Source organism: Panthera pardus, unplaced genomic scaffold (assembly GCF_024362965.1).
Source record: "Panthera pardus isolate Hobbes unplaced genomic scaffold, ASM2436296v1 HiC_scaffold_16, whole genome shotgun sequence".
Taxonomy (NCBI): Eukaryota; Metazoa; Chordata; class Mammalia; order Carnivora; family Felidae; genus Panthera; species Panthera pardus.
The window spans coordinates 121,291,423-121,304,459 of NW_026526721.1; the positions used below are offsets into that span (position 1 = coordinate 121,291,423).

The 13,037-nt window shown below is 47.9% G+C and overlaps 1 protein-coding gene across 2 annotated transcripts in view; it reads right to left on the minus strand.

Moving 5' to 3' along the window:
- Positions 1 to 13,037, minus strand: part of PXYLP1 (2-phosphoxylose phosphatase 1) — a 72,396-nt gene that overhangs the window by 35,023 nt on the left and 24,336 nt on the right. For both annotated transcript variants that reach the window (XM_019438074.2, XM_019438081.2), the window contains exon 3: positions 993 to 1,124. In XM_019438074.2, coding sequence (XP_019293619.1) covers positions 993 to 1,071 — 79 coding nt within the window. In that variant the 5' untranslated portion in view covers positions 1,072 to 1,124. The remainder of the gene's footprint in view (positions 1 to 992; positions 1,125 to 13,037) is intronic.

Here is a 13,037-nt window from a genome sequence, read left to right on the forward strand (position 1 = left end):
GGCATCCTGGATGTGCATCAAAGAAGCACCAGACCAAGTTAGGGGTGAGGGGGTTATGGAAGGTTCCTAGAGGAGAAAAGAACTGAATGAACCATGTGGAGAAAAGGATGGGAGGGAGGTGAAGAGGATGGCACTCCAGACAGAGGGGCTGATGGGATCTGGGCACAGAGAACAGAGTAAACACGTAGAGAATGCCAAGTAACTCAGCACTGCTACAGCACAGAGATCAAGGGCGGGGGAGGGGGGCAGGGGGGGCGCCGGGTGGAGGTGGAGCCTAGAGAGCAAAGAGCCTCCCAGACACCACTGGCCACAGCTGAGGGGTTCCAACCAAGGATGTGCCAGGGCTGGATCTCTGTTAGAGGATGGCCACTCTTGGGGAGCAGTGGGGTGCACAGATTTAGGGCCCAGCCTGAGCACAGGCTCCCCGTGAAGGACAAAGTGTTGGGCGGTGAGGTCTGTGGACTGACTTCATCGGCCCTGCTCTTCCTCACCACACAAGACTTCCCATGCATGGTCCTTGCTGCCCCAGGAGACAGAGTTTGGTACCTAATTCCCCCACCCTCTCCAACAACGGCAGCCCCACAGTTCACCGAACATAAAACAGACACCCGAGGCTCAAAGAACCAACCAGCAGCCAAATATCCCTGCTCAAGCCGGGCCACTCAGTGTCTCTGCCTTGGGAATCCAAGGCAGAATAACTGGGCAATTTAGTTATCTGGCAAAAGCCAAAGACGTATCATGAGGCCTAGTGAGCACTCTAGTTCCTTATGGCCGAAAAAGACACTCAGGACAATGCTCTGCAGTTTGGGATTTGTACTCACAACCATTCACCATCAGTACCAACAATAAAAAGACTCAGTTGTTTTAAACTGCATTGTTCATTTGAAAAACAAAGGCTTCGGGGCCTACTTGTTTGCTCCCCACAAGGGCCCTCTATTTCAGAATGAAGCCCCCTCCCCTACCACGACCCAGTGACACCAGGCGATACTCACAGAACTGCAGGCTGAGGCTCACAAAGGCCAGCAGGGCAGCCAGGGCCAGCAGCAGCAAGAAGCGATTGCGGAAAAGCATTATTATTCGTTCTGTTTTCCTTTCATGGTTTCACCTCCAATCGGGAACACATCCTGTGAATAAAACAGAGGCAATAAACATGTGTTCTGAGGTGGAAAACCAAGTTTGTCAACTGAAAATAATCCAATTAGCCCAGTCCTCCAGCAGGGAAGCGGGAATCCTAGTCAGAGAACAATAGCCCACTGTTGATTACGTCTTTGCCCCCAAGTAAGAGCAGCCGAGAATGATCCCTTCACATTAAGAGGAGGAAACCAATTCGTGAACGCTTCATTGATCTGACATCAAAAGAAAATGAGATAGTTTCCAGCATGACCTTTCCAAAGAAAAAGGTAAGGAAATTTATCGAGCACTTACAGTGTGCCAGACAGACAAGTGTTTACTGACCAGCACGTACTCACCCAATGCTGACAACCAACTTGTACATCTTCAACCTTTTTTGGTGAATATTGGGCTAATAAGATTCTGGTCTTTTTAAAATTGTAATCCTTAACCTGAATGCCAGTCACTGTCACACGTCCCGCAGTAATGCCTTTGGGGATGGCTGGAGTGTGCCAGAGGACTCGTCCCTACACTCATAGCTCCATCTGCTAATCAAAGGCCTCTTCGCATCTGGACCGGTGACCCTATTTCAGCGACGTCCACTGGTCTTCCCAAAGCCCCATTCCACCCATTCTTATTTCCTCTAACCACGTCACAGCAGTGCAAAAGGACGTTAAAAAAATGGTGAATGATGGGCACTGGTGAGAAAAGTGAATGCTGGCTCTAGGTGGTAACCCATCAGTCTTAGACATTCAGTTTATCTCCTGATTCTCTCTGGGGTTCCAGATAGAACTTGAAAACCACACTCTCCTCAGAAAAGATTCAGCGTGGTACAGTAAGAGGACAACAAAAATTTCAAACCTTCTCTTAGTGGCGGCATCTTTTCCTCTTTCGGATACAATCTCCTTCAGAGCCCCAAGAGACGCAACCAGACAAAACTCATTTACTGATGTGGGGAGGGTTGCATACCTTTGCGAATAACACAAACTAAAAGCTATTGAATTGTGCACTCTGGGTGAACTGGATGGTATGTGAATTTTATCTCATCTCACCTATTTTTTTAAAAAAGTGTATTGGTAGGGAATGAAGTATGATCCAGAGCGCTGGAGTCCCTTATCTCCCAGCCCCTAACCCCAGCAAGGCCCTGCAGGGGATTTTGGGAACCACTCCTTTAAAGAGATTTGTCAGACTTTCTACAAAAAGAGAACATTTGCTAAAAGACTAACAAAAATACATTTGCACCTCACAAGTGAGCCTGTACTTTGACAACCAGCATCTCTGTTAACAAACAGGTCCCAACCTTAGACCTTCAAATAAGCACTGCTTCTGTCCCTTTAGTCACCACCCCTAACCAAGGGCCAGTGCCTAGTGTCCCAAAATGACCTGCAACGCCTCCTGGGGACACCCCCTCCCTGCCTTGGAGGGGACTCATTAGACTCACAAGTTTAGCATCATGGCTAAAACAGCATACTACCCTGGCTGATCCCACCCCAGATTTAATGTATTTGGGACCCCAAATAAATGTTCTCTGTTTCCAAAATTCAAACTCCTCATAAACTCTACCTGAGAGGGTCTGAAAAGACACGCGTGGATCTGAAAGCAGCTCAGCAGAATCTGTGCTTGGTGAGAGGCAATGACTTCTGCACTGAACCCCCAAGGAGGGTGAGGTCACAGTAGGAGACAGAACCTGGGTCCATTGGACTATAGCACTACAGGTATTCCTTTCTGTGGCAACAAGGAGGGTGAACCCTTGATGCTGATAAACCCCAATCCCAGAAACAAAGTGTTAAGCCTGGGTGGCTCTGGGCCACCTTGACCTCGGGGGGTGTCTTTGGTAATGCTCAGCTGATCGTTCAACAGTAAACCTCCCCATAGGAAAACAACCTAAGGAAAATCGGAGTCAAGGTTTCTGCCCTCCACCCTAGATAGCCTCTACTGCCTGGCCCAGCTCCCCAGGGGATGAGCATGGAAGGCGACAACATTCACCTACAATTCAATGCAATCCCAATCTACACATTCAATGCAATCACCTACAAACACTGGCCACAGTGTTTTCAAAATATACCCTACGTGGGCAGAATAACAATGCTCCCTCAGCCACCCTTGCAACCTAGGTATGAGCCCCTTGGCAGCCTTCTAACTTTGCTCTGCTTCCCCAGAGACCAGGAACTTCTTTAAAAAAAAAAAAAATTATTTTTAAAAGAGAGAGCACGTGAGGGGGCAGGGGCAGAGAGAGGTGGACAGAGGATCTGAAGCAGGCTCTGCACTGGCAGCAGTGAGCCCGACATGGGGCTCGAACTCACAAACCTTGAGATCATGACCTGAGCCGAAGTCAGATGCTTAACGGACTGAGCCATCCAGGCGCCCTGGAACGAGGAACTTCTAACTGCTCACAACCATCATTCCCTAGGTTTCCATTCACAGAGCACAATGGGGACCAGCCACCATGTGGGGCCCTTGACATGACCTCCTTTACTCTCTGCAGGGCAGATGTGTGTGCTTCTAACACGCAGGCAGAAAACCCAATCAACAGCACACGTTATTAAATCATGGCGACAAGATACAAACAAGATCTCTGTGCCTCTACAGTTTGTTTTTACTTGTTGTAGTGTCTCCCAATAGGTCTGCACACTGATTCTAGCTGCAAGCTGTGGATCAACACAGAACAAGTTGACTCTTGGCATGTGCTGGCTTCTTAGATACTCGAAAACAGCTGGCAGCTCCTTGTTAAACAGCCTGTGGGTTTCAAAGCCCTCTCCTTACCTCAGTCATTCCTGATTCAATTTATTCCATTTTATCAATGACCTTCTTATAAGGTGATCCTTCTGATTGGGGAAGGTGAGTGGGGTGTGTGGGTGGAGATTAGACCACAAAATGAGGAGGAAGTTCGGAGCAAATGTCTCCTGTGGGGTATCTCTGTACCCCTGACAATAAATACGCTGGAGCTTTTCTTTATGCCCTCCTCCCCCTTCTGTTACCATGACACCTTCTGAGGCCACCATCTTTTCCTTTCCATGAACATCTTCCAGTGTTCCTGCCTGGGAGATGGCCTTTGGGGTGTTTCTGAGCTCTACTGTTAAGAGGGCTCTACGGTCCTTGCTGCCTAAAAATGTTCTTTATATCTTCTTAAGTTTGTTTGTTTGTTGGGGGGGGGGGGGCGGTGCAGAGAGAGAGAGAGAGAGAGAGAGAGAGAGAACCCCAAGCAGGCTCTGTGCTATCAGTGCAGAGCCTGATGCAGGGCGTGAACCCATGAACTGTGAGATCATAACCTGAGCTGAAATCAAGAGTCAGATGCCCAACCGACTGAGCCACTGAGGTCCCCCTAAAGATGTTCTTTCTTGCGCACCCCACCAGCAGCATGGTGCTGAAAGACAGGCACAGCCCTGGGGAGTCAGACACACCTGGGCCAGAACACTCATCTTAGTGACATAGGCCAGTTCTTTAACCTCTCTAGGACTCAGTTTCCTCATCTGTGACTCAGGACTAATTCCCTCAGGAAAGACTACGCACAATCCCCGGTATGTGACAGACATTCAAAGGACAATGGTTGTTATTAGCATTACTATCTCATCTTTCTCTCAGTTCACTTTGCCACTTCTTCCCTCCTCCTAGGTAACAGGAATAGTTCCCTCACCTGTTTCGTTGGTTCCTCCATGTAGGCGAGTACTCAACGTTCACCCGTTCTCGTCCACATCCCTCCTTCTGTAGCTCCTGCTCAAATGCTGACTTTGGCCTCTCTCTCACTCTGAGCCTGGGAAACAACCTTGCTGCTCTGGGAAATCACCCACCTCTGACTTCTGAGCCTGGGGGTACGTCTTGCTTCAGTACCTCAGAGACCAGACCTGCCACTTGGTTGCTCTGCATTTGGGTATGGGAGGCGAGGGTCTTTCTTCTTGTGCTGGGCCAGGTCTGGCCCTTCAACTACTTGCTGCTTCCAGCCTCTCAGCGGATTTTCCACCACACTTTCTGGCAGGTGAGGCCACCAGTACTCCACCTACGGTTTTACCTGACACTGCCTTTTTTACATGAGGATGAACCACAATACTGTTCAGAGCTGTCTTCTGGTGGGTATTAGGTGGAAACAACCACTACCAAAGCAGTTAAATCTCAGGCTTAGAGCATGGTGGATCTGTAGTAGTGATAGTCCCCAATTTGTTCACGCTTTTCTGTATCCATGGCCTGTGTCGTTTCCTCCCACATGGACTCTAGGCTTGGACAAGGTATTTACTTCAGCCAGTGGAGACAACAGTAACAGCTATAAGAAGAGGCTTGAGAAGTACTTATGCACTGGGGCCTGTCCTCCTTTGCTGCTCCTGGAACACTGTGGCCACCATGGAAAGACACCCGGCTACCAGCTGTCTTCCTGGAGGCCGTGAGAGACCACATGGAACCAAAGCAAGGGGTCCCCGCTGAGGTTCTTTTCAAACAACCAGCCTGCCCATCACCACACATGTGAGCAAGGCCAGCCTGGCCATGCCACCAGCAGATGGATACGAAGAAAGTCAGCACAGACTAAAGACTGCATGGCCAACCCACAGATCAAAAGCAAATTTAATGGTTGCTGTTTTAAGCCACTCCGTTTTGGGACTTGATACAAAACGAAAGCTAATTGATACGACAAAGAAGAAATGCCTTGCGTCTTTCCTAGGGATTTCTAAGCCAGGCTCTAGAGCTCCATATCGTCATCTGCAGGAAGCACACGCAAAGCTCCACTTGCCTACATTCCTCAATATGCTGCGTGCTTTTTCAGAAAGGTCTATATTTAGTTCCAGATTTAAAATACTGAGGATGTGTCGCGTTAACCAGATGGCAGGGATTGTGTAACTGCCTGACTGCTTCTAGTTTTTAGGCTACTGACATTCTCTACATATCTGTAGCTTTTCCATTTGATGACACGGGCCTCAATCTGGGAATACCCTCGCTTTCCCCCCGAATGCTCTCAGGATTTCTGCACCCTCCCTCTCTGACTCTCCTATGGCACCACCACCAAATGCAAATGCCAGGGATGTGGTCAGAGTCTCATTACTTCCACTTGTGCTGGGGACAGGCCTGGTGTGATCACCGCCCCGGGGGGTTGTGCACACAGCCTGGAGGGAAGGGGTGGCAACATCCAGCCCCAGGAAGAACACATGCCTTCTTCTGGGGCTTATTTTCCTAGAAAACTTGGAGAGGAAGGTCATGCTTTGTTCTCAATTTTTATTAGGTTTTTTAAAATATTTATTTTTGAGAGAGAGAGAGAGAGAGAGAGCAAGCAGAGGAGGGGCAGAGAGAGAGGGAGACCCAGAATCCGAAATGAGCTCCAGGCCCTGAGCTGTCAGCACAGGGCCCCACGTGGGTAGAAGACCATGACCTGAGCCGATGTTGGGACGCTTAACTAAGTCGCCCAGGCACCCCTTTCTTCATTTTTTAAAATGGTTACAGAAACATGGTATCTAAAATTCACATGGATTTGAAGACAAATGTGTTTGCAGCTAGAGCTAGGACCCCAATGTGTGTGTGTGTGTGTGTGTGTGTGTGTGTGTGTGTGTGTGTGTACCCACGTGCAGGTGCCATGTGGGCCCCCGAGCGCATGGTTCAGAGAAAAGTTGCCTTCAGGGAGGACACTTCCTCAGTTGAGAGGAGTCATGATGGAGAGGCAAAAAGGAGGCTCCAATGACCTGCAGATCTGGGTCAATTCCCTCCTCTGCCGCTTACCTTCTGTGTGTCTCTTTGACAACTAACTTTGTTTCTCCGAGTCGAGGATCCCGATGTTAATAAGATTGGGAATAAGGGTAAGAGCGGGAAGGCAGTGAGGAGCAAACATACACACAGCAGCAGCAGTAGGCACATGCTGTGTTTGACTGCCCAGCTTTGGAGGAATCCTTGCATCATTATCTAAACACAAAGACTTGCCTTTTCCCCTGAGCTGCTGTTTCTGCCCCGTGCTGTGGTTCCTCTTCCAAATCCTGGCCACTGGCCACTGGCCACTTCCCTACTCACCAGCCCCAGCCATCAGAGCAGTCGGCCACGTCTGCAGCCCCGTTCCTGACTCCTCCACCATGACAAGCCTTCCCTCAAGCTGACTCATCTGTGGTGTCCCCCCGCCCCCCGCCACAGGTTTTCCAGCCTGGAACATCTATGTCAGCTTCTGTTGGGCCCCATCCTAAGAAGATGAAGATTACCAGCCAATGGGCTCTGTCTCTGTGGCCTGAGCTCTGGCCCATTCTCCAGAGAACCCATTCTCTTTTCTATCTGCAGGGAGGAGGCTCACACAGCCGCTCAGGAAGTCACACAATCCGTGGTTCCCTCCAGGCATGTTCCTGCGTATTCCTTCCGTGGGGGCTGTGTGCGCGCACACTCCTGGGGTATACTGTGGTTCCCCCAGACACTCCATCAGACTTGTCCAAGTCATGCCAAGTGAAAGCCAGGTCTCTGGGTCCATGGCAGAAACCTCACAGCCTGCTCACTCACAGCCCAGAAAATAAAGTGCATGGAAAGATTCACTTCTACAGCAGCAGGATGAGATGCTGGCTCATGACCTACTTCAGCACGGCATCCACATCTCCTTGTCCTCAGACATCCTCAAGTCCCACCCCCTACCTTCCAAGGAAAAGACACTCTAGACTCAATATGGCATGGTGACCAAATCCAACTCCTATAAATACTTCTGTAGAAACAACTGTTTTATGTTTCATATAAGTTACATAGTCATCAGCTGTCTACTGGGCACAGCCTTATTCCCTGCGCTAAAACCACATGGTAAAAATATCTTAAATCCAGAAACAGAATTATTACTCTGAATTCCTGATGAAACAGCAAAAAATAAAGCAAACAGAAAACCCAGCCAACTTTAATTTAACTTTACAACAGATTTGAATGGTGAAAGAAAATATTTTAGAATATAATTTTGAAAAAAGGACTAGTCAATAGGCACTTCCCATTATATTGTGGTAAATACTGTTTCTGAATTTAAAAGTAAAAAGGAACATGTCAAAGGCATTTTTACAAACTACCATTCTACCACCAGAGATTTCCAAAAACCCAAACCCTGGCCTGATTTTCTACCTCGTAAGAGTGAGAAATGCCACATCTAGTGACTCTGGTCTCAGGGTTCCCTTCAAAGTGTACAGAATTCAGGGTTTTAAACATGACCACAACTGCTTGAAAGAAAAATGTGTATTCAATTATCTCTTATTTGCGTAGTTAAAATACCATTACCAGGAATAGAAAGATGTTATTAAAGAAAATGCTTTAGATGTATTCTATACTTTGTTTTTTTGGTCTTAATCACTTTGGCCCAAATAAATATGGTATTATAATTAAAAAAAAAATCAAACCCCAAGGCTATAATTGTGAACTAAATATGAACCAAGCAAAGGTAAAAGCTACATCTTAATAGTCCTCTCTACCCCATGTCACCTCAAAGTAGAGTTTCATTGCAAAATCAAAGATGCTTGACTAAGAATAAACCAACCTTAAAGTCTCATAAATAACAGACAGATTTCAGAAACTCCTGGAAACCCCAGGCAGCAGGACAGGCACCAAGGAAGCTGTGGGCTCCTAGCAGCTATTCACATTCTGTTATTCAAATTCCAGCATCCAGAATGCATGCTCAGTTCTAGGGGCTGAAGCCAATTCACTCACCCAATTAGTCGACTCAAAACAACATTATTTCTCAAGAGCCAATATGTGTCAGGCATCATCCACAGTGCTGTGGACACAGGACACAGGATACAGGACACAGTACTGTCATCCTGAAGCTCACAGCTAAAAGGTCCAGAAGTATATATGGAAAAATGATACAAGACCTAGGAACTGCTTTAAAATATTCAGGGTGGGAGCAGGTTGAGGAGGACTTAATAAATCAAGATTGGCAACATGCTGACAACTCTTGGAGCTGGGTAAGGGATTCTTGAGGATGTACTATATGATCCTCTCTGCTTTTGTGTATGTTTGAAATTAAAAGTTAAAAAAAAAAAAGAAAGGAAGGAAGCTCACAGACTGGTCAGTGGACCAATGAGTAAAAAGACCATTACACCATATGAAACCGGTGCCATCAGGGGGAAGTGGGAGTGGAGAGAGGAGGAGAACCATGTAGACCTAAAGGGAGCGGATACGATTTCTGGAAGAGGCTCAGCCAGAGCTCAGTCTTTTTTTTTATTTTCTTAAAATGTTTATTCTTGAGAGAGAGAGAGAGAGAGAGAGAGAGAGAGAGAGAGAGGGAGGGAGGGAGAGAAAGGGGGAGAGAGAGAGAGCGTGCATGCACGGGGTGAGGCGGGGTGGGGTGGGGGGAGCAGAGAGAGAGGGAGACACAGAATCTGAAGCAGGTTCCAGGCTCTGAGCTGTCAGCACAGAGCCGAACGTGGGGCCCGAACTCACGAACCATGAGATCATGACCTAAGCTGAAGTCGGATGCTGAACTGACTGAGCCACCCAGGTGCCCCTAGGGCTCAGTCTTGAAAAGCAGATTGGAGCTGGTGTGTTTATAATTGCATTTGAGGAAACAGAATGAACCAAAGAAAAAGCACTAAGTAAAACTGTACTGGCTGCTGGGGGGCAACGGGAAGGTTTGCACTGTTTGTACTGAGTGTCAAGAGCCAGAGAAGGGAGGTGGGTTAGTCCAGGCACCACCCAACAGCTGCACCTTGAGTGAGGCTGCTATGCCCAAGGAAATCTGGCTGCCCAGAGGCCCCATGGGGCCGGGCCAGGGAGTCCTCACCTCTGGCTGGCACCCACAGGCAGGTGGGCTGCAAGGGTCTCACTCCCCCTACCCAGACCAGCCTATCTGATGACCCCAAGGAGTCCCACCACGAAGACAATACATGCACTGATGCCCACTCCCTCTCTGGAACTCCCTTTGGGCACAAAGCCACTAATTTCCAGGCCGGAGCAGGAGGAGCATGATCCCAGAATCCACGCCACTAATCAGTGCCAGCTTAAAGGACAGGCCAATTTCACGGACCGCTCTCACTTTCTAGGGCCAGGTTCTGTGCCTTCCTGGCACCGGCCGCCTTTGGGAATACAGGACAGGAGCAGGCCACAGGCTCAGCTCGACTCACAGGGGCAAACACCTTAAAGGATGCCTGTTAGGCAAGTGGTGTGCCTCATCCTGCACTCTGACCCAAAGCTGACCCTCCTGGGGATCATCTCTTACCAGGTACTCTCCTCCTAAAGAACAGCCTATCTTTTACCCTGGGGTAGTGAGAGATCATGCCCAGATGTGACGCACGTGGCAACAGCCATCCCCTGGCTATGGGGTAACGGTGGGGACGCCAATCAATGCTGCAGATCAATCCCAAGCCTGGCCCTGATGAAGGGTAGCATCAGGCCCAAGCCTCTTTAACCCTACTTGCAGGGTTCACTATGATCTGGTCACACCCCACAAATCCCACCTCATGTCCCAGCCCTTCCCACAACATGTAGTTAAGCATGGGGGCTCAGGGATCGGTTGGCTAGGTCTAGAGCCTTTCTCACACCCTTACTGAGCCACAGTTTCCCCATCTATGAAATGGAAACAACCATAGGCTCCAGCTCACAGGTTGTGTCAGGGCTAACGAGGTTAACAGGTGTAAGGGACCCAGCACAGTACCTGGCTCCTGACAAGTGCTCAATAAGTTAGCAGTGACTTCTTGTATGGTTTTAATACCTGCCACCCACATATGAAGTACTCACTCTACTTCCACTTTGTCTCTGCCCCAGCTCTATAACTAGAATGCCTGCAGGACCATGCCATAGAAGGTCAGAGCTTGAAGAGGTTTTAAATATCACTGATTCAAGTCCCTTGGTTGACCAGAAGAGAGGCCAGGTCAGGACCGGCACACGGCTCCAGGCTGCTTAGGGAGACTGGACCTGTGACTCAAATCCTTACTTCACAGAGAGTGACACCCAGCGCTTTGTCCTCATTACGCTCTCCCTCTCCACTGTAGAGGACACACTATGTGGCAGACACTTCTAACTGTTCTCAGGTGTCTATTTGCTCTTTTTTCTTACTAATGGAATCCTCTACGTTTTAGCTGGATACATGGCCATTCAGCTAGGGATACTATTTCCCAGAATCCCTTGCAACTAGCTGTTGTCATATGATCAACTTGGCCAATGACTTATGCTTACAAGTATTACGTGCAATTCTGGGTCAAAAGGAGGCTATCGGTCCTATCTCATTCTGACCTTCCTTCTTCCACCATTTCCCATGCTCTGAATCACTGGTGGGGTGGTAAGCCAGCTTTCTTGATGCGCATGGAGATAACATCCTAGTGGATAACACAGAAGAACCCTGGATGACCTCATTGGGCAGGCTACCCATTTCCCTGACTGCCTGTCAGCCCAAACTGCTTTGGGAGAGAATAAATAATCTCACAACCTTCTAAAATCACTGTTGTTTCACCTCTGTTAAAGCAGCCAAGCCAATATCCTAACTAGAACTTGCCACCAGCACTAAATGACATTGGTCCTCTTCTTGGGGGCTCCTTCTGTAGGTAATGATGAACACGCACACACACATTCATAACAAATTGCATTAGACAGAAAAAGCTCATCACATATTTAAGAATGTCACTCTTACATGATCTCACTCACGGTTTGTGGGTTTGAGCCCCATATTGGGCTCTATGCTAGCCGCATGGAGCCTCCTTAGAATTCTCTCTCTCCCTCTCTCTTTCTGCCCCTTCCCTGCTCTTTCTCTTTCTCTCTCAAAATAAATAAATAAACTTTAAGAATGTCACTCTTAGATATGATATAAATGAATCATGGCTATGATAACCTTTGTTCTTTTTGAGTTTTATTTTTTATTTTATCTTAAATTATGCATCTTTGGGGGCACCTGGGTAACTCGGCTGGTTAAGTGTCATACTCCTGATTTCAGCTCAGGTCATGCTCTCACAGTTTGAGAGATTGAGCCCCATGTCGGACTCTGCACTGACAGTGCAAAGCCTACTTGGGATTCTCCCTCTCCCTTTCTCTCTGCCCCTCCCTCGCTTGCTCTCTCTCTCTCAAAATAAATAAATAAACTTAAAAAAAAGCTTAAAAAAAACTGCTTATGCATCTTTGAAGATGGCTTGGCTGCAGGTAAGAAAAAAAGGCTAGCTAATGCAAAGGGACTCATCCATATTCTCACATAATGAAACATAGTTGAGGAATAGCAGCTCCAAGGTTAGTTAATTCAGCAACCCCAAAAGCATCATCAGGAAGCCAGAACCTGTCCCTGTCTGGACTCTATGCCATCCTCTGTCTTTGTCCTGTCCCTAGGATGACTTCCTCCAGGGGTTTTGAGATGGTGGCCACACTCACAGCCATCACCACCACACTTGGCAATCTGAAGAGGCAGAAGGGACAATCTTGCACATTTCTACTAGAAGCAAGGAAAGCTTTCCCAGAAACCCCCCAGTGGATTTCTCCTAATGTCTCATTGAAGAATAGTGTCAGGAGCCCATGCAAAAACCCATCACGGGCTCCAGCAATGGGCCACAGCAAGTAAGTGAAAACACCTGGGATTCACCTCCTGCTAGAGGCCCACAGAGGAAGGGAGAGGGTGGAGGCAGGCACAGAATCAGAGTTCTGTTAGGAACGAGGGAGCAAGGGGTTGTCTGCAAAAACCCACCGTTGGAGAAGATTTGACAATACACACAATTATTCTAAAAAATAATGACAGTACTGGCACTTTTCAGATCTAGCAATCAAAGCACATACAGTCATAATTAGATGTTTAAGAAACATCAGCGCTGGCTTGCTCAGGTGCAATTCGGCAGTGACACATGGCAGAGCGGCATCCCTCAGCCTGCTGACTGTGGTGCCTGTTCCAGCATCAAGACCTTTTATTCCCTATTTTACATGTGTTCAAATATACAACATGAATTATCTACCTACCATTTCTTCCCAGAAAGGATTTGAGGCAGATCATCTGCAGAGTTAGTGTTTTTAATCCTTGAAATATTAAAGGCTTCCGCCCCCCA